The sequence below is a fragment of the Pyxicephalus adspersus genome, chromosome 3, assembly GCF_032062135.1.
Source record: "Pyxicephalus adspersus chromosome 3, UCB_Pads_2.0, whole genome shotgun sequence".
NCBI classification, from domain to species: domain Eukaryota; kingdom Metazoa; phylum Chordata; class Amphibia; order Anura; family Pyxicephalidae; genus Pyxicephalus; species Pyxicephalus adspersus.
Genome location: NC_092860.1, coordinates 51,878,049 through 51,904,631, shown reverse-complemented (window position 1 = coordinate 51,904,631; position 26,583 = coordinate 51,878,049). Strand labels below are relative to the sequence as shown.

At 37.3% G+C, this 26,583-nt stretch overlaps 2 protein-coding genes across 5 annotated transcripts in view; one reads left to right on the top strand and one right to left on the bottom strand.

Moving 5' to 3' along the window:
• Positions 1-13,979, top strand: part of HOPX (HOP homeobox) — a 16,263-nt gene extending 2,284 nt beyond the window's left edge. For both annotated transcript variants that reach the window (XM_072404571.1, XM_072404572.1), the window contains exons 2-3: positions 8,326-8,521; positions 13,495-13,979. In XM_072404571.1, coding sequence (XP_072260672.1) covers positions 8,357-8,521; positions 13,495-13,572 — 243 coding nt within the window. In that variant the 5' untranslated portion in view covers positions 8,326-8,356 and the 3' untranslated portion in view covers positions 13,573-13,979. The remainder of the gene's footprint in view (positions 1-8,325; positions 8,522-13,494) is intronic.
• A 987-nt stretch (positions 13,980-14,966) lies between these two features.
• Positions 14,967-26,583, bottom strand: part of ARL9 (ARF like GTPase 9) — a 12,360-nt gene continuing 743 nt past the window's right edge. Inside the window, exons 2-5 of one of the 3 annotated variants that reach the window (XM_072404568.1) lie at positions 26,257-26,583; positions 18,754-18,925; positions 17,277-17,452; positions 14,967-15,726 (exon numbers count right to left, since the gene is read on the bottom strand). In XM_072404568.1, coding sequence (XP_072260669.1) covers positions 15,535-15,726; positions 17,277-17,452; positions 18,754-18,925; positions 26,257-26,583 — 867 coding nt within the window. In that variant the 3' untranslated portion in view covers positions 14,967-15,534. Of the gene's footprint in view, positions 15,727-17,276; positions 17,453-18,753; positions 18,926-21,893; positions 24,088-26,256 lie in introns of those variants that run through there. The other 2 variants (XM_072404569.1, XM_072404570.1) reach the window with 2 other exon arrangements.

The window sequence follows — 26,583 nt, the reverse complement described above, 5'->3', positions numbered from 1 at the left end:
CCATCTCCTGTAGAATGTCTGCAGTCTCTGACCATTTCCTGTAGTATGCTAGCAGTCTCTAACTATCTCCTGTACAATGTCTGCAGTCACTGACCATTCCCTGTAGTATGTCTGAAATCCCTAACAGCTTTTTGTAGCATTACATTCAAAAAATTATTGTACAGCCCTTTGGTGATCTCGGGGTCAAACTTGGGAACCCCTATATAAAGTAAATTGACCATTACTTACTTACTGTATATAATACTTGGCGAGACAACTGCTTCTGTGTGCTAACCCATAGAATATTTGGCATACTGCAGACTTCTTTTTACTTGTTGTATCAGAAGTCATTTGGAGTTATTCCAGTGCAAATAGCAATAGTGCTTTGTCTTGTATCCTATGGCAACTAATCATTTCATCAGTTCCAAAAGAAGTATATCAGTTTACCCGTGTTCTCTAAATTGTATACATGTTGTTTCAGTTCTGCTCTTATTGTGTACAAATACAAAGTAACCACTTTGGTGTAACTAATATTTATTCCTATAAACCACAATTTAGTAAAATGATATGCTGTTGTCCTAGCTGGGGGAATGTAAAATGTTCTGCTCTTTTGTAAATGGGTCAAAGGCAAGATCACATTGCTCTAGAGCAGGGTGAAATGTTGCAAAAGTTGTTTTGACTGCTGAAAATCATACTAATGTGACTAAGTATTTAGCAACAAAAAACAACAACAGGTATTTTGCCAATTTTTGTCTACACATTTTTGCAATATTAGCCATTCTCTTAGCTACTCTGTGCCTGTAGCATGGACATGTCTATAGAGAATTCTGTACGACATTGTAACTTGAATCCAAAAACTATCAGACTCACCAGAAACATGTGACTTTGTTTGGTGGAATGCTTTGTGGATGGTCAGAAACTCATATGACTGTGTGGCAACTGTTTGGCTTGTACATTTATTTATTATTAATTATGTTCATTGTTACGATCAATTCAATGTTGAAAGTCAACAATGCACATTTCATCTTACCTAGAAGGTTATTTCATAGTATAAAATATTCATTATTAAAATGAAACTTATCAACTGCACAATAAGGAATATGGTAATGTAACAGCAGTTTTTAGAAAATAAGGCAGACATCTCACTACTCAAGCTTATGATGAGGAAAATGGCCCTGATTTATTAAAGCTCTCCAAGGTTTGAGAAGATACACTTTCATTTGTGAAACTGGGTGATCTGGCAAACCTGGAAGGAATCTGATCTGGAGGGCTTTTCTAAATCAGGCCCAATGTGTAAGCAGAGAATCCCCTCCATGGGATGCATGGTAATGTGTCAGTGGTTCCAGAGATTTAAGCAGTTGAAAAATGACAGATGAACATTGACTGTTCCCCTACCAATTCTTAAATCCCCTTATTATTCAATGAGACTTGGATAAGGGCTTGTATGGTGGAAAGGGACAGAATCAACCTTGATTTTTAGAGCAAAAGTCTGCAGCGCTTAATTCTATAGATTGTCACTCAAAAGTAACCTCTTCCTATGTTTTTTTATCTGCCTATTTTAAATTGCCCAGGCTTGTGGTAACCTAGTCTGAATGTAAAGAGCAATCAGATTTTATAAATTGAAGTAGTATATGCTTAACCTAATAGTTTAATAAAATACCTTAACGGCTTAAAATATTTGTTATGTGAAACAGATTGTAAATGCATTAAAAGCATTGCTGCTAATATGGCATTTTTGGGATTGGCACAGTAAAACATTTTTTAGAGCTAAAAGGTAAAAAATGAGTTTCTTTTTATTTTGCTATACATAGAAATATTGCCAGTAACAATTCATTCAAATTCCATGCTTCTGCTTTGAAACTATGGCACCCCTAGGTTACATGGTCTATAAAAATGATATTGTTGTTTGATTCTTACAAAACGTAAGTCCGCTAATTAAACTTATTTGCTATATAAATACAAGATAATGATGAAAAAAAATTATGAATAATATAATGTCTTCATAGCTGTAAAGACGTTAATAAAGGAGGCATTTTTTACCTCCATGGCTGGGAAGAAAAGGGGTAGATGATGCTGGGGTCCATCAGCCCAGAAAATGAGGTCGGCACTACCTGACTTGCTGTAGCTTTTAATGAATATCATTCAGTATTCATACAATGGGCCTGGTTCATTAAAGTTCTCCAAGATATTCTATCTTCTCCAAGACTGGGACCTGGGCAAAAACTGGAAAAGATTTCCTGAAAAATCATTTGCTATTAGTTAGCAAAGGTTTTCAATCCTGGATGAGATTCATTCCAGAGTTGCTGGATCACCCAGGTTCTCCCATGATAGTCTATCCTCTCTATTCTTGGAGAGCCTTAATAAATCCAATGTATACATATGAAAATCCTGTCCTGTTTGTGAACATCAAGGATTGGAGTTGGACAGTCCTGTTTGAGATATTCTTGCTAAAGATTTACAGCAAGCGGAAGACGAAATTAGAGCATGGACATATGGGGAAATAAACCTTTTACCATGATTCCATCAAAGTGTAATCCTAGCCACACCTAGCAGAAACAATTTAGGAATGTTGAGTAGAATTATCAATGAATCAATGAATAGCTCTTGTAGAAACATGCAAAAACAGGTTTTCTAAAGGCAAAGGAGAAGGATAGTGTTTTTCAGCAGCTCCATGGATTGAACCCAGCCAAAACTGGGTAATATATCACTTGATACATATATAATGCTAACAGTTTCAACAAGTCTTGGTGAAATGCAAAACTCATGTTGCCAGGGAGTTAAGAGAACCTCACCTTTCTAAAACATGACTTGTTGTGACAGATCTCACTCACTGGTTCACTCCCGGGATTTTCACCTTGAAGCAAAGGTTCTTTTGCATTAGTGGGCCTGGCATAGCTACTATGACATAAGGAAACTTTCCACAAGGAAACCTGACATGCGTCACATACTGTGTAAATGAAACAGCAGGCTAAGTGCGACGTAAGTAGGTATTTGAAAAGTGTAAACCAGTTGGTAAGTGTATGAAGCAGAAATTGACAACTTACAAGGCAAGGGACCGGGGGCATAAATTGTATTAGTCAGACTTCAAGAGCTTCTAAGTGGTTTCCACTGGCTACCCCACTTAAGAATTAGCTGTTAAATTGACCCATGACATTCTTTTTCTGTTGGAAAGCTGCTGCAGATATGGCAGCCATGACGTTGCTGGATTCATGGCTGAGCCCTTTTTTTTGTTGTATTAGAAAAACAGGAACACAAAGACAAGGGGCTTGATTTATTAAAGCTCTCCAAAGCTGGAGAGAATACACTTTAGAAGAATACACTAACAAATAGCAAATGACTTTGGAGAATTCTCTTCCTGGTTTGCTGGATCACCCAGCTTCACTGATGAATGTGTATCCTCTACAGCCTTGAGGAGATTTAATAAATCAGGCTTATGAAGTTACATCGTGAAAATGTAGTTCCACTAGGAAGACAAATACTTTACACAAGCATTAAAAATTCTAATACCACCTAATGAAAGAACTACTAATCACAGTAAAATTATATAAAATGGTTGTTACTCTTTCTCTATAAACAGCATGCTAACAGCTAAAATATTCATTCTAACAGTAGTTGTGCAGGGGAGTTTTGGCAAGCTCATTATTGTTCTCTCTAACAGTTTTTCTCAACCTTTTTATCCTGTCTCAGGGACAGCTTAAACAAATTTATTGGTTCAGTGTGAAACTCTACCAATTAGTGTGGGCAACTATGCAGACATCATCAGGTTGGAAATCATTCAGACCCCGTTCCAGGAACCTGTGGAGCAGACCTGGTTGTGATTGACTGCTCTAACCCGTTAACGCTTTATACCAATCTCTACATGCCAAACCTCTGTGCAAAAATCCAAATCTGTTCTTTATAAAATCTTCCTGGATACAATGAAATCATTTCTCCAATCTCGCTAAAATGAATTGTGTTTTTCTATTGGCTGACAGGACAGTTAGTAAAACCAAAAATAATTACAGATAGGAAACTTGTGAAACTATGTCAGATTTATGTTAACTAGGTAACTTTATTATTTGGACAGTACGTTTATTCCTAAAACACACACTTTGAGCAGTGCCTGGTAAAATCAAAAGGTTCTTATACATAAAAATACATATCTGCAGCACTTTTCCACATTCACACTCAGATCTTTAAAAATTGTATATGTCTTACACATCGTTTTCTAAAAGTGCCAGTAGAAAATATATTAGCTTCAAATTCTTGTTACAACATAAATACACTAATATGTTTTGTACTGTGGCTTTATGGAGGAGATGTGGAACATTATATATAGTCTAGATATGCATGTAGTAAAACATAGTCATATACTGTTCTTGCTAATGTTTCAATGTGTTTTGCATAGGTGACATGCAAGGTGTAGAATATCATATAAGACAGGTCTCAAACACAAAGCAACCAGTGAACTGAAATGCGTGATCAACCGGGAAAGGAGCTAAATTATGTCTAGAGCCACACCTAACTAGTTATAGAAATAAGTGACGACATTAGGGTAATTAATGTTACAATAATAACCGTATTTTATCCTGGAGAAAGGGTCTGTGAAAAATTTATGAAGCCTTACCTTTGAAAGTGTAATGGTGCTCTAAGGCCTGGGGCAAACTTTTTTAGTCAGGGGCCACAATCTAAAAAAAAAAATTGGCAGAGGGGCGGGTCGATGGTAGAGTGGGCAGGGTTATGCCATCATGACGCCCTTCAATGTGACGTCATGATGGTATAACCCCGCCCACTCTCCCATCGCAGATCTGAGCCTGTGATGGGAGAGTGGGCTGTGTTGTGTGCAGTGACACAACTCTCCCATTGCAGGCTCAAATCCCGGGACGTGTTCTCCGGATCTGGCCAGTGCGCCCCCCCCCCCGGCGAGGTCCTTCTTCTGACCCTGCTCCGGGTGGCACCGGCCAGAGCCGCGGAACACCCAAAGGGCCAGAGAAACATCCTCTTTGGGCCGTAGTTTGCCTATGCCTGGCCTAGGGTCTTACACAGTAAATTCTTAATTTTGCTGAAGCCCCTAAAGAATAAGAAAAGAAGAAGAGAAAGAGCCATATGCAGGCCCAGCACAAAAAAACTCCAGTTTGATATACTGATCTGAGTAGTCCACCCATAAGTGATATTTTAGCCAACTGGGCAGCATGACGGCTCAGAGGTTAGCAATGTGGCCTTTGCAGCACTGGGTCCCAAGTTCAAATCTCAGCCAGGACACTATCTGCATTGAGTTTGAAGGTTCTCCTTGTGTTTTCCTCCAATTTCCTCGCACATTCTTAAAAAAACATGCAGTTAGTTTACAACCCTTTTACCCCTTGACAGGGGTAATGATATATAACTATGGTAGGGACATTAGATTGTGAGCTCCTTTGAAGGACAGCCAGTGATATGACAATGGGCTTTGTAAAGCACTGCGTAATATGTTGGCACTATATAAATACTGTTGGCGCTATATAAATAATAATGCAGTCTGGTGGAGCTATGTAACCTTCTGGCTATATGCTTCTCCAAAAGGCTCTGCTGTAGACATTTGCCCTGCATAAATCTTGAGTCTATTTTCCTGTCACTTTGGTTATTTTTAATACATTTAAAGGCTAATCAATGGAGTGCTGTACAAGATGTGCAGGGCAAATATCTAAAGTGCAGAGAACTAACTGGTAGAGAACTTAAAAGACGCTGCTGGTTTCATTCAACATACATTACAACCAACACCCCTAAACATTATATGCCAAACCTAAAGGATAAAATGCAACCACAACTTTTAAATTAGGAGAATAGGCATTACATTAATATGTTTCTAGGGCAGTGGTTATAGGCATCATTCTATGAAGGAAATAATAGTTCAGATCCATAAATTGCTCGAAAAAATTGCAATTTTCTTAACCTTTTTCCCACACTAATTCTCTTAGGTGTACAATACAAACTAAATGATGTAAAAAAGTGCTGAAGACAAACCAGATTGGCAGCATTTCATCAGCACATGATTACACATAAATAAACATGATTATGTAATTCTGTGTAATTTCCTTCTGCCCTTTTCCTCATAGCTTCACCTTTTTTTTCTCTAATCCTTTCTATCTGTGATCTTATATTAGTACCTATCATTTCACTCTGTGTTTTGTCAGTTTGCTTTATTTTTTCCTTATTGATCACTTATTTTATTATTCTGCTACGGTATGTTTGATTTCTTATCTCTTCTCTGCATATACTGTATACATACCTAGGAAATTCTGTTGATTGCTATATTAAAAGGTAAACACCAGATTCAGAAAACGCTTGGAATAAGGCTAGCTGCATGCTGCATAGGGTTAAATACTTGTTTATGTGTAGGGGTGACATAAATAGTACTTTACCTTATCCCACACACCCCTGCGTGTGCTCCACCTTGGTGTGTGTGTGGTTCCTAGTATCCTGTTCCATAAGCTTCCAAAAGTCACAAACACTGACATCATCTTTCACATTGCAAGAGCAATACTTCTGCATTGTATTTGAGGACAACAAGGGCCTACCCACAACCATGAAGATAGAAGAACCTTTGTAAAGGCTTTAAAGTAGATGTTAAGACTAGACTGTTCTCTCCAGTTTTTGATAAGGCTTTAGAACCCCATTGCTCAACCTGGACGTGTTTTTGTAATATTGAAAACGTTTTGCAGCAAAACATCTTCAACATTAAAAAAATAAGTCCAGTTGCTAACTACTACATATACAATGACCTGGAGTAATGGGAACCTTCACATACATTTCCTTAGTTTTATGTATATACTGTTGGGCTATTTTTTTTTTTTTTTTTTGCTTGTGTTCTCAATAGAAACATTCACATATATCATGGTCTATCTATCCATCGCTCATCATTTGTCAACATTTTACAATTCAATAAACAAGAAGGAGAAAATGTTTCCAGTGTTCAAATATATTCTGATGTTGACTGCCTAGGAGGGATTTTCTGTTCACTGTTCAGAACCAAAAAGTTCCTACTTCTACACCAGTTGCTAAAACTTTCTCGATCAGTGGGCAGTAGTGAACTGATTTGATACAGCATGGTGCTTTTAAAATTCAGGTCCCAACATAATTCATCAGAATGTCACTCATCCACAGACCACCAATGTAAAGGTGGAACCTCCCTACCAATGTAACAGGGTTATCCTTCCTCTAACCATCATTGTACAGGGACACCTCTCCTACTAACCAGTAGCGTAAGAGGGAATTTCAACCAGTGATGACCAGTGTAACTTGGCATGTCTTTCACTAACAACTGTTGTATGAGGGCACCTTTCCACTGACCACAAGTATAGGAGGAGATTTTAACCAGTGACTGCCAGTGTAACTGGGCATTTTTTTTAACAGACAACGACTGTAAGGGGACACCTCCCCAACTGACCACCAATAAAAAAGAGAATATTTTCTACTGACTACCCTCGTATGGAAAACCTATATTTTTTACCATCAATGTAAAGTAAAACCTTACTGATGTCCATTGTAAGGAGGCACTTTTATACTAACCATCAACGAATAGGGGCATTTACCCTCTGACCTCAGCTATAATTTTTTTTCAGTGACCACCAATGAAAGGGAACAATAGGGGCTCTATTTATAAAACAGGGAATCTGACATTCCTTCAAACATTCCCTGGTGGAAATCGTTTACTGCCATTGAAACACATGGACCTGGAAGATTCCCACTAGGGAATGTTTGAGGGAATGTCTGAGTCCCTGTTTTATAAATGGAGCCATATGATTTTTGATGGCATTTTATTGGCATTACTGTTGTTTATTTTCATGATTATTACCTAAAGTAAAGTTGTACAGTGAAGAGGGTGTTAACATGCTAGAAAACCCATATATCTTTTTCTTGTTTTAGTTTACCTGTAATATATTGTTTGAGCTAATGGACCATGAGCTGCAGCTATCTTTTTTAACAGGCGTTGTCTGAGACCCATAAAATATTTCTCTTCAATGGTAAAAAGGGTGTGAAAGGTTGGTCTAATTTATCCATTTGTTTTCCTGTGCCATGTACAAAGTATATCCAAACAACCAATGGTAGCAATATAAAAAGGTGTGCTAATTTATGAGCACATAAATGCACAAGTAAATGCTCTTAAATATCTTACAAAAGAACATTGCTATAAACTCAGGACACAAGAAGTCATTTTAGCTGTTCTGAATGTGAAATAAAAAATGGTATATTACACTTTTTACATTTAGTGAATGTACAAACATTGTACGTTTTATATACTGTAGAAACACAAAAAGAGCTTCTTTTTAAAAAATACATAACTTACAGTAAATTATGATTTAAGTGACTGTGTTTCCTAATGCATTACAGCTTTATAGATACGTGGACACTGGTAAAAATTATGAGCTCAACGCAAAAACAGTCCTGGGGGAACGACTCTGAAGAGCTAAGCCAGGAACAAAAAGACATTCTTGAAAGTAATTTCAATAAAGTGAGCAAACAGCCGGACGAGTATTTGATAATGCTTATTGCTGCTGAAGCTGGGCTCAATGAGGAAGCTACAAAGGTGAGCCACTAGTGTGTGTGTGTGTGTGTCTCATTGCAAGTCTTCTTACAGTGTGCATTAGAGCCTGCAGCTAGTCAGATAGAGCTGGCCTTATTTCCTATCTAATGGACATCCATCATCAACTAGCCCTTTATTCTTAGGGGTTGCTGTTCTTGTCCAGACCCCTATCATAGAGGATCAGCATTGCTTGTGGGCTTTACCTAGAGCCATCTAGGGCATGAGGCTAGTTGGTATAATGTTTTATGGAAGCTATGTTTAGCACTCTGCAGCTTCTCCAAGCAGCCATGATCTGCCTGAATTACATAGAAATGCAAAAGTGAGGATGTCTCTAGGTCTTACTAGGAAATGATGAATGATTGAACATCTGTCAGTTTGTGTTTTGTGGCCTTTTCCTTTACTTCCTGCTCCAGTAACCAACAGGAAGTAAGAAGAAATCTGCAATGTTAGCCAGTGAAACAGGAGTTCCCTTTAGAAGTTTTTCTTTTACTCCCCTTTCCAGAAAGAAAGTTTTGACTTTACATTTACTTTATTTAGTATTGTCTGTTAACAAAGCAGTGTATTAATTTAAAAGTCTACCATGGGAGCTAGTTCTAGTCAGCTCACTAGGTGGATTACCTGCTTGTTCGCTATGTGGTATTTAGGTATACCTGGCCAGGATATGATGAGTATCCCAGCATCCCCCAGGGCTGAACGGACTGAATTGGGCACATGTGCAGGATTTACATCATTCTGGCCTGGCTAAAGACTGGGAACAAATAAGAGGACCAGGTGAAGATGGCCTTGCCCACGACTTAAGGAACATTACCTGCCTCTTCTACAATAAAAAAAAACACCCGGTCACAAATTTTCAATGTTTTGATTTAGTTCAGCTTTAATATCCTAATTTGATTAATTAATAATTTATAATTTGCTGCTATAATTCTATTTTGTGATTTAATTAAGCCACTCAGCTTGAATATATTGGCTATTACCATCTGTTACAAATAGCCCAGCAGAATGTTGAAAATAACCCTTTCCTCTTTTTAGCAAATTTGACCCAAACATTTTTTTGATGGACCATCTTACTATGTACCAATTACACATTTTATAATACACACCCTATAATTAAAACATTAATTCTGGAAATGACAACATTGGGGTTTACCTAAAGGGTTTGTACAGACTTTATCCAACTTGTCCTCCAACATACTGTAACACATTACTGTATGTACTGAATCTGAGCCATGAAAGGTTCTTAACTTCCTAATCTCCCTTGTAATACAGTAATGTTAATAATCTGTATCTCTGTCACTAAAAATGCTCAGTTAGAGTTCAGCTTTAACTATTTAGGTCATCAGATATGAATTTTACAATTGTGACCATTATAAAAATGTTTACAACATCTCAAGTGGTAAAGACTTTGGAGAGACAGGATGACTGCCTAAATAGCTTTGTGAGCTTATGAAACTGGATATATCCCCTCTGTTTACTACATTTTTTTTCAAATAGGTTCACAGGGAAGAAATACTCAGGAGATAGGAATGCTGAACATAATCCTTCAACCTCTGCATTTTTAGATTACAAATCTAATCTAGTAAAAATAAAACTTTACTTGTCTAACATTCATTGTATAGTCAAATAACTCCTTTTCAAAAGTCCTTTCTGAACACCGTATCATAAATTACTGTTAGGATATAACTGATCTCCAGGCAGGAATGGACTGTCATTTTATTTGACATACCAACGTACTGTGCTGCAGCAGCAGCATTTAAATAAACCATTACGTGGTACTGGTCTCTGGTTGTCATCATATGACTTACTAAACAAAGTCTTCTTATCAAACAGCGTGAACAGATAACGCATTGTCACAAACAGTTTATTGGCAACAACATGATATCTTTGTTTAGTTGTATTACCAGTTTGCGGTTTTCTTCTGCTTTTCCCTGGCTGACCTTGTGGGTCCAGAATGGCATCAATTGTCCCTTTTCACTAAACAGCCAGTGAAACCGATACATTAATGGGTAATGCAGAGCATTGCCTCTCTTTGTACTGACACTGAGCTATTTGTTTCTTTTCCTGGCTTCAAATGGCTCTGATAAAAAAGCAGTGTTTGGTTCTGTCCAATGATTACAGCAGTGCACAGCGTCTCTGCAAACATAACAATAAATATGGGTTTTATGTTCGTTTTCTTTTACAAATGTCAGATATTGATTTGATTAAAAGTGTATATATATATATATATATATATATATATATATATATATGTATATAAAATACAGTTTCTGTTTACAATGCAACTCTCTTAGTTAGCAAACTTAACAAAAACAATGCCTTTTCTATGTGGCTGAAATGTGGTTGTATTGACTGAAAGTCATATCAAAAGTTACAATTGATGGCCATATATAGTTAGCAATGCCTAGCTGTCATTTTTACAGCTGGGTCTTGCTCGTTGTTTCAGGAGCCAGTAAAATGACTTTTGTCATTTGTTTTGTGTCTGCAGGCATTACTAATAAGTACATAATACAAACACAATATTACAACTACAGAGGAGGGAAGACAAGAAATGTCAATCTAGGCAATGCAAATGTCAAACAGTCCACTTAGACCTGGTCCACTTATCATGCTCAGCCTGAACAATACTAACTATAAATACCAATATCAATGAACAAAATATTACATAAATGTGGTTGCTGAGCTAATTGAAGGTACATCAGAAAAGCAATATAAAATGTTCTTCATTTACCACTCATCATTCCTTAGTTACCACTAACCAGTCCTAATTATTTCTTTCTCATTGTTATTTAAATTTTGTTCAGTTTTGTGTTACCACTTACATTTTTTTTTGTTTGTTGCATGGTATTACACATTAAATTATACAAAATAAAAGCCTGTATTTTATTTATAGATAAATGTGTTATTTTGTACCCGAATTGTAATGTTGATGCTTTTATAAAATGGGAATAATTATTAAAGTTTACTTTTTATCTGCATAAACACTAGTTGTTTCACACTACCACTGCTAGGAAGAGAAACATTTCTTTTTGTACAGTTGGTTTTCAAACATACCCATAATTGTTTTAATAAAATCTGTAAATTGTTGCATTCGTTATTTAAAAAATCATGTAGAAAGTAGTTTTAACAAGGATGGCCCTATATTGTTCTAAAAGTTTGCATGGCTTTGTCCTTTATCCTAAAGTGAGGAATAAACTCCTTGTTTTTAAGTTAAAAGATGGAAGTAACACGTGCAGATACATCTAACAGGTTTCAAAACCCGCTAATAGAAAGGAAAATAAATTATAAAGACAGATGGTGGTTTACATTCCCAAGGTATGAGGTGTGGAAGGTGTAGGTATGCATGGGCCTCATAACCTCATTATTTTCTCCTAATTATTTTAGTTATTCTGTAAGGCGATCTGGGTACCATGAACTGAATGTGTTATTGGAGTAGTTTGGGAAACACTGCAACAGGCTAAATATTGCATAATACTCTGGCGTCCTCTTGTGGAAACTTTGTTTGTCACATAATAATTAGTAAGAGATAGGATTGTAAACTAATGAATGAAAAATATGGCTTTTCAAAATGAGGGAGTCAAACTAAAATAAATGCATTTTATTAGTCACGTCTAGCATAGCTTGCTCAGGCTGGAGGACACGTGTTTATTTCAGCAGATTGTCACCTATTTTTCTACACTTCAGGGCTTCTGTGCTTCTTTTCTTCATTTTCCTAGCAAAAAATGCATGTCCTCTTTTTTATAAATCTGGTAAGAAAAAGGTGAATGGATTTTGGAGTGTTGAAAACTCAGTTGAAAATAAATCAGATTTTACCCCATTTACAGAATGGTTACTGTAAAAATTCGAAAAGTTAGAGTGTCAGAACTCCTGTGCATGCTTCATCCAGAGTTAAGTACTACTGAAGGTACACAATCAACATGTCAACCAGATAACTAGTATTTTTGGAAGATGAGGACAGCAATGCAGTGTACCATGATCTTTTAACTTGAGGTGCCTTTACTTATAGTTAGGTTGAACAGGTATTTAAGATGTTGGTATGACAAACTTTTATAGTTGGTATAACCACCTTCACAAGCAATACTTCCAGGAGGCCCCACTAGAAATGAAAGCGTTAGATCATTAGCTTACACAAATAGAAAAGGGTATTACTAGGGTGTTCATAATTAAAGCAGCTACAAAGAGACTTCTATGGGCAGAGTAGGGTAAACCTGGCCTAAATACTCAAAGTGCTGTAGCATTGGATATAGCAGAAGACAGGTGCCAAAGTTTTGGCAAGTAGAGTTTTTATTTACCTGGCTGCTAGTACATACCAGGTCTGTGATTCAAAAAATACTGAAGTCCTAAAACTTTATGAAACAGGTAAAGAGAGTCATCTTCTGAATTTGAATGTTTTGTTTTGGACCCAATGACAATATGCACCTCATTAATAAATCCTACCAAGTGTTAAGGTCAGCTGCAATAAGGCAGCCCATGGATGGTCTAACAGTGTACTATAAGGCACTGAATAATTAAAAATGACTGGCAACACAGTGCACCACAATGCACAGCAGGCACGGTGTCAGTGCCTTGGTTGCGCATATAAGTAATGGAATGGGACACAGCAATTACCAAAAACTTGCAAAAAAAAAAAAAATATGACAAACTATACAAAGGAATGTTCATCCAACCAATTTCTGTATAATGTAGTATATTCTCAAAGGTTTTTGGTTGCTTGAAAATGCAGTTTTCCATGTTTCAGGCAAAGTATTTCTAGACAAACAAGTGTATTACACACTGAATTATATATTACAGACTGATGAATTTCTAACAGGCATTAGAGGTGCAGGAAATGCTACTTGTGTCACCAACTTGTCTAGTGCAAAAATTTAAGGTACTTGGCCGGGAGCATGAGCACAGCAATTTATTTATTAGCCAGGGGTATTACATGAAAATCTTCTGAGAATCCACAATACAATGACTAATTATGTTTTTATTTTCTCTAGAAATGGTTCAAAGATCGATTAGCCAAATGGAGAAGATCAGAGGGTTTACCATCAAAATGTGGATCAGTTATGGATTAAGGAAGCACTGTGAAATCACAATTTATACATCATGTTTATCTCAAATATTTTTTCTACAGAGCTTATTATGTTGACAGAAAAATATAATATAGTTTTGGTTTGTGCTTTAGACTTATACTTATCTATGTTGTATATACAAATGTAATATATTTAAAATGTCTACTATTGAATATAATGCTTTGTTTGAAATAAATATGTACGTAACAAAAGTTTATTTTAAACTAGTAATATAATATAAACTGGAAATAGGTCTATTCAGATCTTACAGCGTGAATAATAAAGCCATGTACAATGACTGAACATTAACAACGCTTACATATATGTAAAATGAATGAACTGCATATTTTTTGCATAGAAATATTTAACAAGAAAACATTAAAAAATCACAGTGGCTATGTTTAATGACAGTAATGTATTGGGATGTTTTTATGTGTGGTGAATGTGGGGGCATGCAGGTGGGGTCAGTTTTCAGGTGAGGTTGTTAGAAGGAAGGAGAGGGTGTGGTTCAGGTGCAGTGTTCAAAGAGGTGAGAGCAGAAAGATGCTGGTACAATTTCTTGCTGAGAATATCAACATTGCCCCACATCTCTGGTCACCAATATCCAGCCTGATACACTACCAGTAGACCTTGGAGCATTGTGGTGCCAGGCATATGCAAGTGAAAAGGCCCAATATGGTGATCTGCAATGCCTATGTGGCTCAGCAAGGGTAGTCTGTCAGTAGACATTCTGCATCCACTCTATTTTGTGCGGAAGCTCGGGTGGTGACAGTACATATAGCTGATGTTTATGACAGAGCTGTTTTCTGAAGCTCCTAGACTCCTCTATGGAAAACTCCTATGCTATCACCATGAGGCTATTGCCATCAGGTTGCAGATTGGCCATGGCCAGTGAATGTCATGCTCACGCATGATATATCTGTGATGTCAGCAAATATAAAGAGGAGAAATCGTGTATGCTTGTTTAATGACTGATGTTACCCCTGTGCTGTACTGCCTGTGCCACAGCCTGTCCACACCTCTATTGCTACAGAAGACAATGACCTAGGGGTAAAATTGAAAAGTAACGGCTTCAAACTTCAAGCATTTGTCAAGGGGGCCAAATACAAAGACAGATGAGGACTAAGTGTGTGATCACCATTGGCCCATTCCATCAGTCATTTAGGTATGTTTTTAAACAAAACCATGATTGATATTATGGGCAGTAATCACATGATTATAAACCAATCATTAGCCTTAGTAGCTTATAGTGTGCAGGCTTCTTTTTCCATAAGAGAACTTACAGTTAAAAAAAATGTCCCCTGCTGAGGAATTGGTAACTGGGAATTTTTATTTTAAGACAGGAAATGTTTAAACAAACACACATGTTAAGCTCAACAAACCAGCAGAACTCTAGATTTTACAAAACATTTCTATTTATTTAGCACTTTTAAAATTGGACAATATAGATTTTTTTAAGTCTGTTTCAATAGAAAAATAAGTGAGAAAGATGGAGAGTAATACAATGGACAAAACATATGAAAAGTATTTGAGTCGAAGTCAGTTTTTTCAGACCAGTTCAACAGATTCTTCACCCAAACAAAATACACCAATTTGTCTTTTCCATGTCCATTTGATACATAAAGGCCCAGAATAATAAATAACATCTAGTATCTGCCATCAACAGCTATATTTATCTTCTCCTTTACAGATGTTAAGTAATAAATCCTGAACTTTATTCTTTGGCTAAAATTATTAAAATATTATTACAGATGAATGTGTTCAAGTTTCAGTTAAATATCTATTGTATAGCTAATAATAACCACTTCCCAAAGGCATGTTTTAAACCTAAATAGAACATATATTAAAATATATTACTAAGACAGTATGTTTAGCACAGTAGAAGATCTAATTTACACAGTAAAACTGCAAAGTAATCTGCATTACTGCAGCTAAACTTTGGCATGTGCTTGTAACAAGTGCAATTTATGGTCTTTTTGTAGAACTTTCTGAAAGAAGCTGTGCAAGAAACTCCTTTGCATCCAGAATCCCAGAAGAAACATCAGACTCATCTTTTGCCACATAAGTCCCAATTAAAAAGAGCTTTCTGTGTTCACAAATATCTGACAACCCAAGAGCCTCATGAATTTCAGTGATGTGATATGCATTTTTTAGGTCCTATTAAAAAAATGAAAGAATTGGTTAAGACACAGAAGGAGACAGTATGATGAAAGGAGGGAGGGGGGGTTAAATGTGGAACAAACATTTAAATATATCCATATGAATTTTTAGTTTTGGGTTATTGAGTGAATTTTCATTGCCATCTGGGTCGATACTGGGAAATGTATTCTTTGTTTCTAACATTCTTTTGTGAAAAAAAACAAACTAAAATGTGTTTTCACCGATGCCGTACACTCAATTTCTGTCCCAGTAACCACACAGGGAGTTTGGAAAAATACTTTTATTGACAACACACACAGAAACCAAAAAACAAGTTTTTATTCCTCACCCACTATAAAAAAAATTCAAAATACATGGTTACACGGACTGAAATCTAAATTTGAGGTCATCAAGTCATAAATGTGCAAGTTTACAGAAATTCTTTATTTAGTTTTATTTTTTTATTCGTATTTTAATGCATCCCGTTTCCACCTAGCAGCTGGCAGCCCACATGGCATTTTGGTTTCACTGCTGATATTTCATGCATACCCAGGTCAATTTCTGGGAAAGCCAATTAACTGCATGTTTTTGGGGAAGTGGGGAAACTGGATCACCCGAAAGAAACCCAAAAATGAGGATGCAAACTACAGAGAAACTACAACTACAGAGAACTACCCACTCAGCCATCAATGCAGTTCCGTAGCCAAGTAAATTTGAGGCTCTTCTGAAATAATATTATGTAAACTTTTACCTCATTACACTGCAATTAGCAGGATTCAAACCCAAAAGGTAAAGGTGACCGATTACCAGGGGACCCAAACTATTTAGCTCATAAACCTGCCATTTTCCTCTTCCTCCTCCTAGTCTGGCCACCTTGATTGACAAGGCTGGGATGACATCATTTTGTCCTGACAAGAGTAAGGGAAGCGGGGATTGCCAGGTATCCTGGCAGGTACTTTGACAGTTCCATGGGGTGATCTGGCAGGTAAGAATGCTTGCAGAAGGGAAATCGCCTGTCCCTTTCTCCAATACAGCTCTGCCTGATCAGTTTTTTTTTTAAAGCGGAACTTTAAATCTGTTGAAATCGTTGTACTATGAGTAATAATAATAAAATAACTGTAAATACAGTCATCACTTACACCTGGAACCAGCAGCTGACATTAGGGATGTCTACAATGCCTACGTGTAGTAAATAACCAGTTTGGTACCAGTCCTAGTCCTATGGCTATACTCACAGGCTGGGTAGGGGAGTACACCTAGACCAGAAAATAAACACATACTTATGTCCTATACAAGGAAAAAATGTTCCTATACAGGGAATTTTTGTCTTGCTGCTAGCCAACTCACTGTCAGGAATGCAGGCTGGCGAGCAGACAGATTCATAATTGAAGGATAGAGCGAACCAGCCTGCCTGTAAATGCAGTTTATTACCTTAAATAAAAATTATAACAAAGTTATAATTAGAATATTAGGATTTGCATTACAACTGAACTGAAGGATCAAATTCTGGCTAAAGCTTTGCTGATCTCTATGATTTACCGCACTGAAAGAAAATAACTTGACCATACCTGTTTATTAGCAAAAACCATTAATGGAACGATTGCGTCATGTTGAATCAGTTGATGTAGGTGTCTTTTAGCAAGTGGAAGACGTTCATGATCGGCAGAGTCCACAACAAAAATTACAGCAAATGCTTTAGAGAGGTACATTTTCCAGTAGGGACGTAGATGTTCACCTCCTCCAACTGTTGGTGAAAGAGCAACATTACTCAATATGGGTGAGCCAAAGCTTGCCAAACTATTGATAGCATTAATTATTGAGAATTTACTTGTCATTAAAAAAAACATGTCCAGTATGGGCAATATCACTCCTACTGAAGTAGTGGGTGGTCCATAGCATAAACTGTGTAGATAGATTATGTTACAGTAGCTAGTTGTACTTACACAACATCAACCTAAAAGCCTAGCTGAACCAGCTAAATACATTCCAGGTACATCAAATGAAAAAGGTGTTCAAAGTCTTACAGTTTGTTTTCTTTCTAAATCAGTCAGTTTGAATAGAAAAGCATGTCTTCTTCCAACAATGGTAGAGAGGGAGAGCTATGGCTCTGATCTAGCAGGGTGTGTGTTGAACCTCTGAAAGAGATCACTGCTTACCGACAGAGAACAAAGGCCACGGTCTGCAGTATTCTGGCAGGACGCAAGCTTTTCTAGTCAGGCTGTTTCTTAAAGACAACAAACTGTAAGAGGCATATATAAACCAGCCAATTTGGTCTCCACTCAACTATATTTTTGCCCTTTTCCTGACCTAGCAGAAACAGTATCTGTAACATTCACCTGGCAGTCAAATTTCACCCAACATTTGATCTTAAATAGAAAAATTGCTTTCATGTACTGTCCTGAAGATCCACCCCCTTTACTCCTCCCTCTCTTGGCAGACGGGCCTGCTCTCTTACAAGAACAGCCCAATTTGAGGTTTGACACTCAATTTTTCATGGGTGCACCCCCACAAGATGAATGCTAATTAAAAAAATGTAATTTCCTGATTTTTAAATTACAGCAATTAATGTGTCTACATAGAAAAGTAAATTATGTGATATTCTGTGTAGGCTTGTATAAATATTATTCCCCTTTAGTTACCCAATTATCAAAGTAACCAAAAGTTAGAGCAAAAAATAGCATCCTGCCTATCTGCTTCTCTCTGGGATGGTCTGGGTTGTGGCCCTCTGTGTCTTTACTTATAAAGCCCGGGCAGTGGTCCTGCATTGTCGAGGATGACCCCCATGCCTGTGTAGAATAGAAAGCTGAACAGAAGAGGTTGGGGGACTGTAAAGGGTGAAGTGGAGGAGTCTGCAAGAAGTTAATACTTAGTACATCCTCCAAGTCATAAAATAGCATTTAACCTTTGCAGTCTGTGGGTAGCTCCACTGTAAAGGCAATTTTTGGAGCTATATTTTACATGGCATAGTGACAGTGTCTCTCTAACAGTAAGAAAAATGAATATAAATCATTTCTTTTGTAATAATTTACAAATAATAAAACTTACTTTCCAAAAACTCCATTTTAGAATTTCCATTGTTGACACACACTGCATTTACACCTTCTGTAGGTGTTGTGACAACCTTCCCTTTATTAGCTGCTATGGAATTTAGGACACTTGTCTTTCCAGATCCATCAAGTCCAAGAACCACAACTTGCTTATGCAGAGAAGTTCTAACCTAAAAAGAATAAAATGAGAAAAAGCTGTGTTACTGTATTTTTTTTTACCTTGGCTTACACATTTTTGGCATTTATTTTTTCAGATTCCAGCTATCATTTGCTATTTTTGGAGTGGAGATCAGTGTAGTAGATATGTTTACTTAAAGTGATTCCATTGCCACAATATTTAAATCAGGCCAGACCAATGCTTTTGACTGCCAGTGAAAAAACTCTTGAGGAGCTACAGGTGTCAGTGTTGGGAACTGTTGGGTACTGGGGGGAGCCCATGGCATTTTAAACTACACATCAGTTTCTATAGTATACCATCATCACTACCAAAAGAATTAGAACAATATCCGAGAAGTGAAATCTCTATGGCTGGCGACTTTTTCGCACCATTGCGATCCCCCTTACCAAAAAAATCATTAGCACATTACAAAATATGCTTTTATCTTTTATATGGAATAGTAAAAACTAGATGTGCCTAGAGCCTAGAAGATATCTCCAGATGTTAAAGTTTTGGAGATGTTTGTCCCGCAGTTGCCCATTGTAAAATGGATAGCCTGTGGTATCTGGGAATTAAAAGATATATTTACCCCAACAGGTATTAAACCCTTTACGTTATTGAGAAGCAATACAGGTCTCCCAAGCGCTTAATATTATACCTACCTGAGAATTACGCACCTTTTTAAAAACCCTCAATATAATAACAGATTTTTTTATAGATGCATCTTTAGATCTGTGCTTTCAACAGGACTCTCTACAGCAGAAAAGTATTTCTAGATTTTACTATCTGCTCAGTGAGAACTTAGAATTTTCATATCCACAAACATGCAAAAGTGGTCCAAAGAGCCCTATAAAGATATCACTCCTTATTCCTGGAACCTAGCCCTCAAAGAGACCTATAAAGCCTCAAGATGTGGTACCTAACGCCTTACAAATTATCAAAATTTTCTCACAGCTGAGAAAAAACACTTTCTCCAGCTGAATGCTGGAGAAAGTGTAGAGCGATAGTGTCGCTTTCCCATTTGCTATGGTTTTGTAGATCTATAACATCCTTTTGGAATTTGATATTTCACTTACTATCGGTATTAACTAATGTGCAGGTTTTACCCACACCAGAACTGGCTCTATTACACATTGAACAATTTCCTAGCAAACTTCGGTCTGTTGTTATCCATGTTCTGCTCTTAGCAAAATTACATATCACCAAGATTTGGAAAGACATCCAAGCTCCTAGTTATTGGAATGTTCTTCCGGATTTAAACCAATGCAGTGCATATAAAAAATGTTTGGCCTCTATGAATGTTTTATACGAAAATTTTTGCTAAAAATCACCCTAACTGTAATATATCAAGGTAATTGAGCATTGTGAAAATTTTTATACCTTTACATTGTTGTCCACGCTTAAGAGCACATGTAACCTAGTATTTTTGACTGGTATCTGGTTTTGACCCCTTCCCTATGTATCTTTATCTTTTTTTTCTACTGTATGTATTTTGTATTGTCTTTTATTTTTGTTTACTTTACTGGATTGTTAACATGACCTGAACTTGAAAAACCTCAATAAAAAAATTTTGAACTTTAAACTACAAATCCCACTCACCTGCTTGAAGAGTCTCCACGTTTATAGGAGAACAGTATATGCCCATTGCAGTAAAAAGGTTACAATTCAATCACCCTTCCAACTCAGCATTGCTCAGCATCTAAAAGCCTCGCTGGAGCAATAGCCGAGCATGCCAGGTTAAAAGATTTTACAAAACACTTTTCCTGCAGCTGTCACTGGTGTTCTTGGTGTGTCTTCTATGATGTTTTTCCAAACAAACCTTGAAGCTTACAACACAAAAACTGGCATGGAATTCCCTGTTTTGATTAAAAAGCCATCTAAGACCAGACCTACTACAGAGAATAACTACAATTTAGACAGAGTAACACACAGTGCTATATTACTTTGCAAGTGTTATCACACAATAACCTTGCTTAGAGTGGTGTCCTCATCAATATGATGTTGTTTCACTGTCTCATTAGCGGGCTATAGGCACAGAGGTAATTTAATTTCAGCAGCTATTTACTGTAATTCTATACTCATCCATTAGATAAATGGGTTCTATGATTGTGGAGATTCAATCCAAACACATGAAGAATGCATGTAGTTACAACAGAAACATAAAAGTTATATAGAGAGATTGTAATTTCTTTCAGGAATACCTATGACCCCCATGACAGGGTGGCATGGTGGGATACCTCCTCTCTCAGCCCCTGGATTGGTCACATTCAAGTCTGCCATAGTGCCATAAGAAATGCCAAACATCTACTTTATTGTTCAGAAATAGTGCATTTGGAATTAAAAAGAAAAACCTTCAACACTATAAAAATGAATGAAATGGCAATATATTGCACTACTATTGGTTTAAAAACAAACTTCATATGATACATAAAGCTACTATAGATGATGGTCAAGGATTGTAAATGTACAAACCGTACAGGAATTGTAATGTCCAAAATGACTATATTTAAACAGTGATAAAAATAATACTATTATTATTACTATTCTTTTTTTTTTTAATAAAAGTTGTTTGTGCTTTTTGATATTTGAAATGTTTGTTAAATTTTCTCTCATACTCCATATATAACCTTGTAGTTGTTAGACCCAAGTCTCCACTAATAAGGAGCCATGATCAATAGTTATCCTGTCAAATGTCAATCCAAATGCCCTTTTAACAGTCGAAATGTTGGGGTAAAGAAAACAGCTGCATACTGGAAAACATAAGAATCTGCTCCATAATGTTGTCCAGTTTTAATACATCAAGAGTGTTAGCTTTATAATTTTACAGATATTCTATGTTAACTCTTTTGTTAAATATGAATATTTATACTTGGTGTAAAAATATTAGGCAGTTCGAAAATGGTCTATAAAGTCAGAGAAAGTTAATAACTTCTAGTGTTTGCTATGTTAGACAAAGTAGGTGTAAGGGGGAGTAAGTTTACCTTTTGAACTATTCTCTCCATTGCTTCTTCCTCCCCACGTTATGACCAGACACCAGTACTCATTATGGCAAATATTAACAGCAGTAATGGATCTTCAGTAGGAAAACAAATGTGACGATGTGTTTAATTGGAGCCGTCATTAATAAGATTTTACTAATGCAGCTAATTCTAATCCGGCTTTAACCTAAAAGATATACACATTTACGTACCTTGATGTAAACTGAGCGTCACAGGCTGGCAGAAGAAAAAAAAAAAAAAGCAAATCACACTTCATTTGGGTCATCATGTCAGTGGGTTTTTATTCCTCTAAAATGGCACAGGGACATGGCTTAGTTTAGAAAGTGAAATGTTGGGACTCCATCAGGTCCCCTAATCATAGGATATATAACTGTAGTCTGCAGTAGTGGTAGCATTTTCTCAGTTTGTAAAAGGAATGTGTGAGTTTGCATGAAATGACTACAGGCCAGTTCACATGGTAAAAAGCAGGTTTTGTATGGATTTGGGAATCATTTAACGATTGCTTGATGCATTGCTTGATCTTGTAAATGTAAGCAGGTGAACATTCACATTAGAAATAAACATTGATTTGTAACTGTGTGCCTTGGCTGCAACATTCAGCGGGTGTTTAAATCAACAATTCTTGATGTATTCAATCAATGTCAATGTTTCCCTAATGCTTGCAGTGTTTGGGAAGAGCGACCTATTAGAAGCATTTCAAGTTTATCTTTTTAGGATTCTAGAAGCAAACATTTAGCTACCTGTTGATAAAATAAAAGCATCAGTTGCTTCTTCTATGCAACACAAATGTGTGTCAATGCTTGTTAACTAAGCACCAAGTAAAACCACTATTTACCCTTGCTGTAAATCCCCATTCACACTGTGACTACTGTTAGAAAAGATTAGGAATAAAACTTCCCTTATCTTTCACTCCCACAGTAAGTGGCATTCTCCTACACTGCCAGATACACCAGATTGTGGGGGCCCTGCGTTTGTGCCATCCAGTAACATGCATAGCCCTTATAACCATAACCTGTGTACCCCTAGACAAGCGAGTAACTCTAGCAGTGGGGAGGGGGACCTCCGCCTCCTACCTCACTTGTGCAGCACTTTCTTCTCCCGTAAAATGATCACAAAAGATTGTTTTCAACAACAGAAATATGACATCTGTGCAGAGCTTAAGGCTGAACGTGTATTTGGTATAATGAATAAAAAAGTGTATGGCTAAAACAAAATCAAAATATGTATTCACTAAAAATAAATGAACGTTTACATTTAAACACCAAATTGGGTGTATCTGTGTTGATGAGTGGAGTGCAGTTTGGTTTGCAAACATCATAATAATAAAAATGCAATATATAACAGTAAGAGCATATCTACACCACAGTGTTGTGATAAACTCAGTGTGAATGAGCTCTGAATGTATTTGTACTTCATAAAGATGTTGGCCTCTATTACATACAGCGGGAAAAATAAGTACTGAACACATCAACATTTTTCACATATATTTCTAATTGGGGTATTGACATGAAATTTACACCAGATGTCAGTAACAACCCAAATAATTCATACATACAAAGAAGCCAAATCAAATGAGTCCATCAAAAAAACTAAGTATAATAAAGTGGAATGGCACAGGGAAATGAGTATTGAACACAAAGAAAAGGAGGTGCAAAAAGGCATGGAAAACCAAGAAACCTGCTGAAATCTGTTTGTATTTAGAAAGCAATCCTATCAGCCCCTATCAGTGCAAATTATTATCTGGTTTAGTACTAAATAATGGCCTGTAAAAAGATTGTCATTACCAAGGTATCACACAAGAAGCATCTCATGATGTAAAAGCAAAAGAGCTCTCTTAAAGAGGAACTAAACTCCTAAAAGTCCCCCAAAACCAAAAAAATTCACTTACCTTTATTCCTGCAAGGCTGTCGATCGGTCCGGAGGTCTCTTACATGGGGTCCCACATAGTGCCGGCGCTCCTGGTGCTGCCATCTTCGCCCCTTCTTTCTACGTCACCAGACCCAGGCGCGAGATCAGGTGACGTAGATGGGAAAAAAATTGCTGATCTTACTGCGCATGCGTGAGATTGGCGTTTTTTTCCCTTTTTGATGAAAAGGCTCCTTCTGCTCATGCCCAAGATGCTCAGGCTTGCTCAGAAGGAGCACCCAAGAGCCTCCTGGGATGCCTTGCGTCCCCAACGTTCACACGCCGGTGACGCAGATGCAGGCCGGGCATTGCCAGTACACAGGGTATTGCTGGAGGACACAGGAACGTGGGAACCAGGTAGGACTTTTAGTCTCCCTGGCGATTCCACTCCGAGTGTGGCTCGGGGTTACAGCTTTTGTTATGGAAACTTCAACCCGAGCCACACTCAAGAATACCACTAGGGAGGTTAAAACAAATGCACTGTTTGGTTGCTATTCCTTTGCAGCCACTGTAAATATCACAGTTTTTACTGCTAATGTGAACTAAGCCTAACTTGTTACACTAAAAAGCTGGGTAAAAAGGGTGGTAAAAAGCTGACACAAATATAGGGGTTACTGGTTACCTATGGCATAAACAATTGGGGAGAACTAATTTTTTTATAGATTTCCCCAATCTGGCTGAAAAAAATTTCTGGGGGAGAACACTGAATGTGATCAATAGCATAATGTAATTGGCCCCATTTTTGAAGAAAAAAAAATTTTTTCCTCCCAGTTTTTAGTGCATGTCCAGCAAGAATCTTCATTCATTTGAGAATGAGTACAGAATGATAAGCACTGTTGTGTTTCAGTTGCAGCTTTTTCCCACTACCAATCACCAGTAAGTGAGAGGAAATGTCTCTTACAGAGTCCCAGATAGTGGTAAAAACCAGACAAAAGGCAATAAACCTTCCTGACTCAAAACTAAAAAAGTTTTGGTTACACATACACCTTAAACACAAGGACCAAATATGACTTAATTACAGCTCTGATCGAGTCACCCTAATAAGCAGTTAGTATAAACAATCAGGATGTAACTTCCAATAGGAGAAATAATGTCTAACTTTTATTCCTTACTTAAATCCACTACCTTTGTACAGAAGGCTGGATATGGACACCTAACAAATCTAGCAGAACAAAATAGCCTGATGAAGATAAAATAATGAGACATATCAAGAGATTTATGTTCACATTTTAAAGCCCTGGACATAGGGAGTGGCTTGGACATAGCAAGTAGCTTGGAGTTGGTGATTAGAAATGTAACAGAGAAAGACAATGTAACAACATTATTGTTACATTGTATTTTTTATTTACTTTATTTCCATGCACATCAAAAGCAGTGTTCTCCCCAGCCCCTGCACCACCCCACACCTTTCAGTAACTACCCAGCAGTTTTGAGGTGGTTACTGAAGAGTTGGGTCACAATACAAGGGCTTCCACCCATCTACAATTTCTTCTTATACAGCTTAAAAAAAAGGGGTTGAACATTGAAAAGGGTGACCTTAGATCTGTATATGTTGCCAGCTAAGGCACATTTACAAGTTCAATGTATAAATTAAATCTGTTTCTACTGGACTATACTCACCATCACCAATGCAACTGTCCAATTTTAAGTTGTTTGGCCATCCTGGATTGGCATAACTACTGTGCAGGGGCATGTGAGTTTATTAGTTCTGGTACAGGGGTATGCTGAGAATATACACCGAGTTGCACATGCTCAAATGTACATTGTAAAGGAGGCTAAAACAGGCAGGTGAATCTGATTTATGGCAAAAAGACAAAGCATGGCTCTACTGTAATAAAAAGTCTGCCTACTCTACTGCCTACTATAGGGCTGGGTTTGTGGAGGGATCGAGGGCTTCTCACGGGGCAAGGTTTTTTGTTTTTTTTGTTTTTTTGGGAATGTTTTGCTATAAAGCAGATTTCTTTTTAATACTTTCCATTGGTAAAGGCTGAATGGGAAATCTGCGGCCTCGTGGAGTACATACATCACTTCCCAGGAGGCTGCTCCTTCTGCACATACTCCATCTCTGACAGGCACAAAAGGAGATTTGCTAGTAGGTAAAAAAAAAACACAACAATTCCTATCCCACATGTGCATTTTTTTTAGATTTTCAGGAAGGCAATTTCACGTCAGTTTAGGCGACACCAGTAAAAGCTGGAAGATGGTGGCCCCTGGTGTCCAGTCCACGCCAGAAAGAAGATGGGACAGTGCAGGACGTATTGGACTCGTTTGGTGAAGGGATTGACAGCTTTACACATGTTAAAGTGTTATTTCTTTTTTTTTTTTTTTTTTGCTGAAAGTTGTGCTTTAAGTAGCACTGAGAAACAGCTTGTTTTCATTGGTAGTAAAAAAAAAAAAACAATGATTTATAAGTAAGGAAACAATCAGTGAGATATCTTACCTGAGCTTGCATTTCAGTGTTGCTGTCACTGAGCTCTTTTAAGACAGGAGGCTCCATAGGTGATGTGAGTAGTTCTCTCCTGTCCTCCTGCACTGCATATGTACCTTCGACCTGCCCCTCAGTGTATACACTGCCTGCTGTCTCTTCTCTCACCTGCACTGTACATGTACTGCTTGCTGTGTCTCCTTCCACCTGCACCGATGACTCTGCCTGTACTTCCTTGTCTCTCTGCACTGTACATGCACTGCTTGCTGCCTTCTCTTCCTGCACTGTACATGCACTGCTTGCTGCCTCCTCTTCCTGCACTGTACATGCACTGCTTGCTGC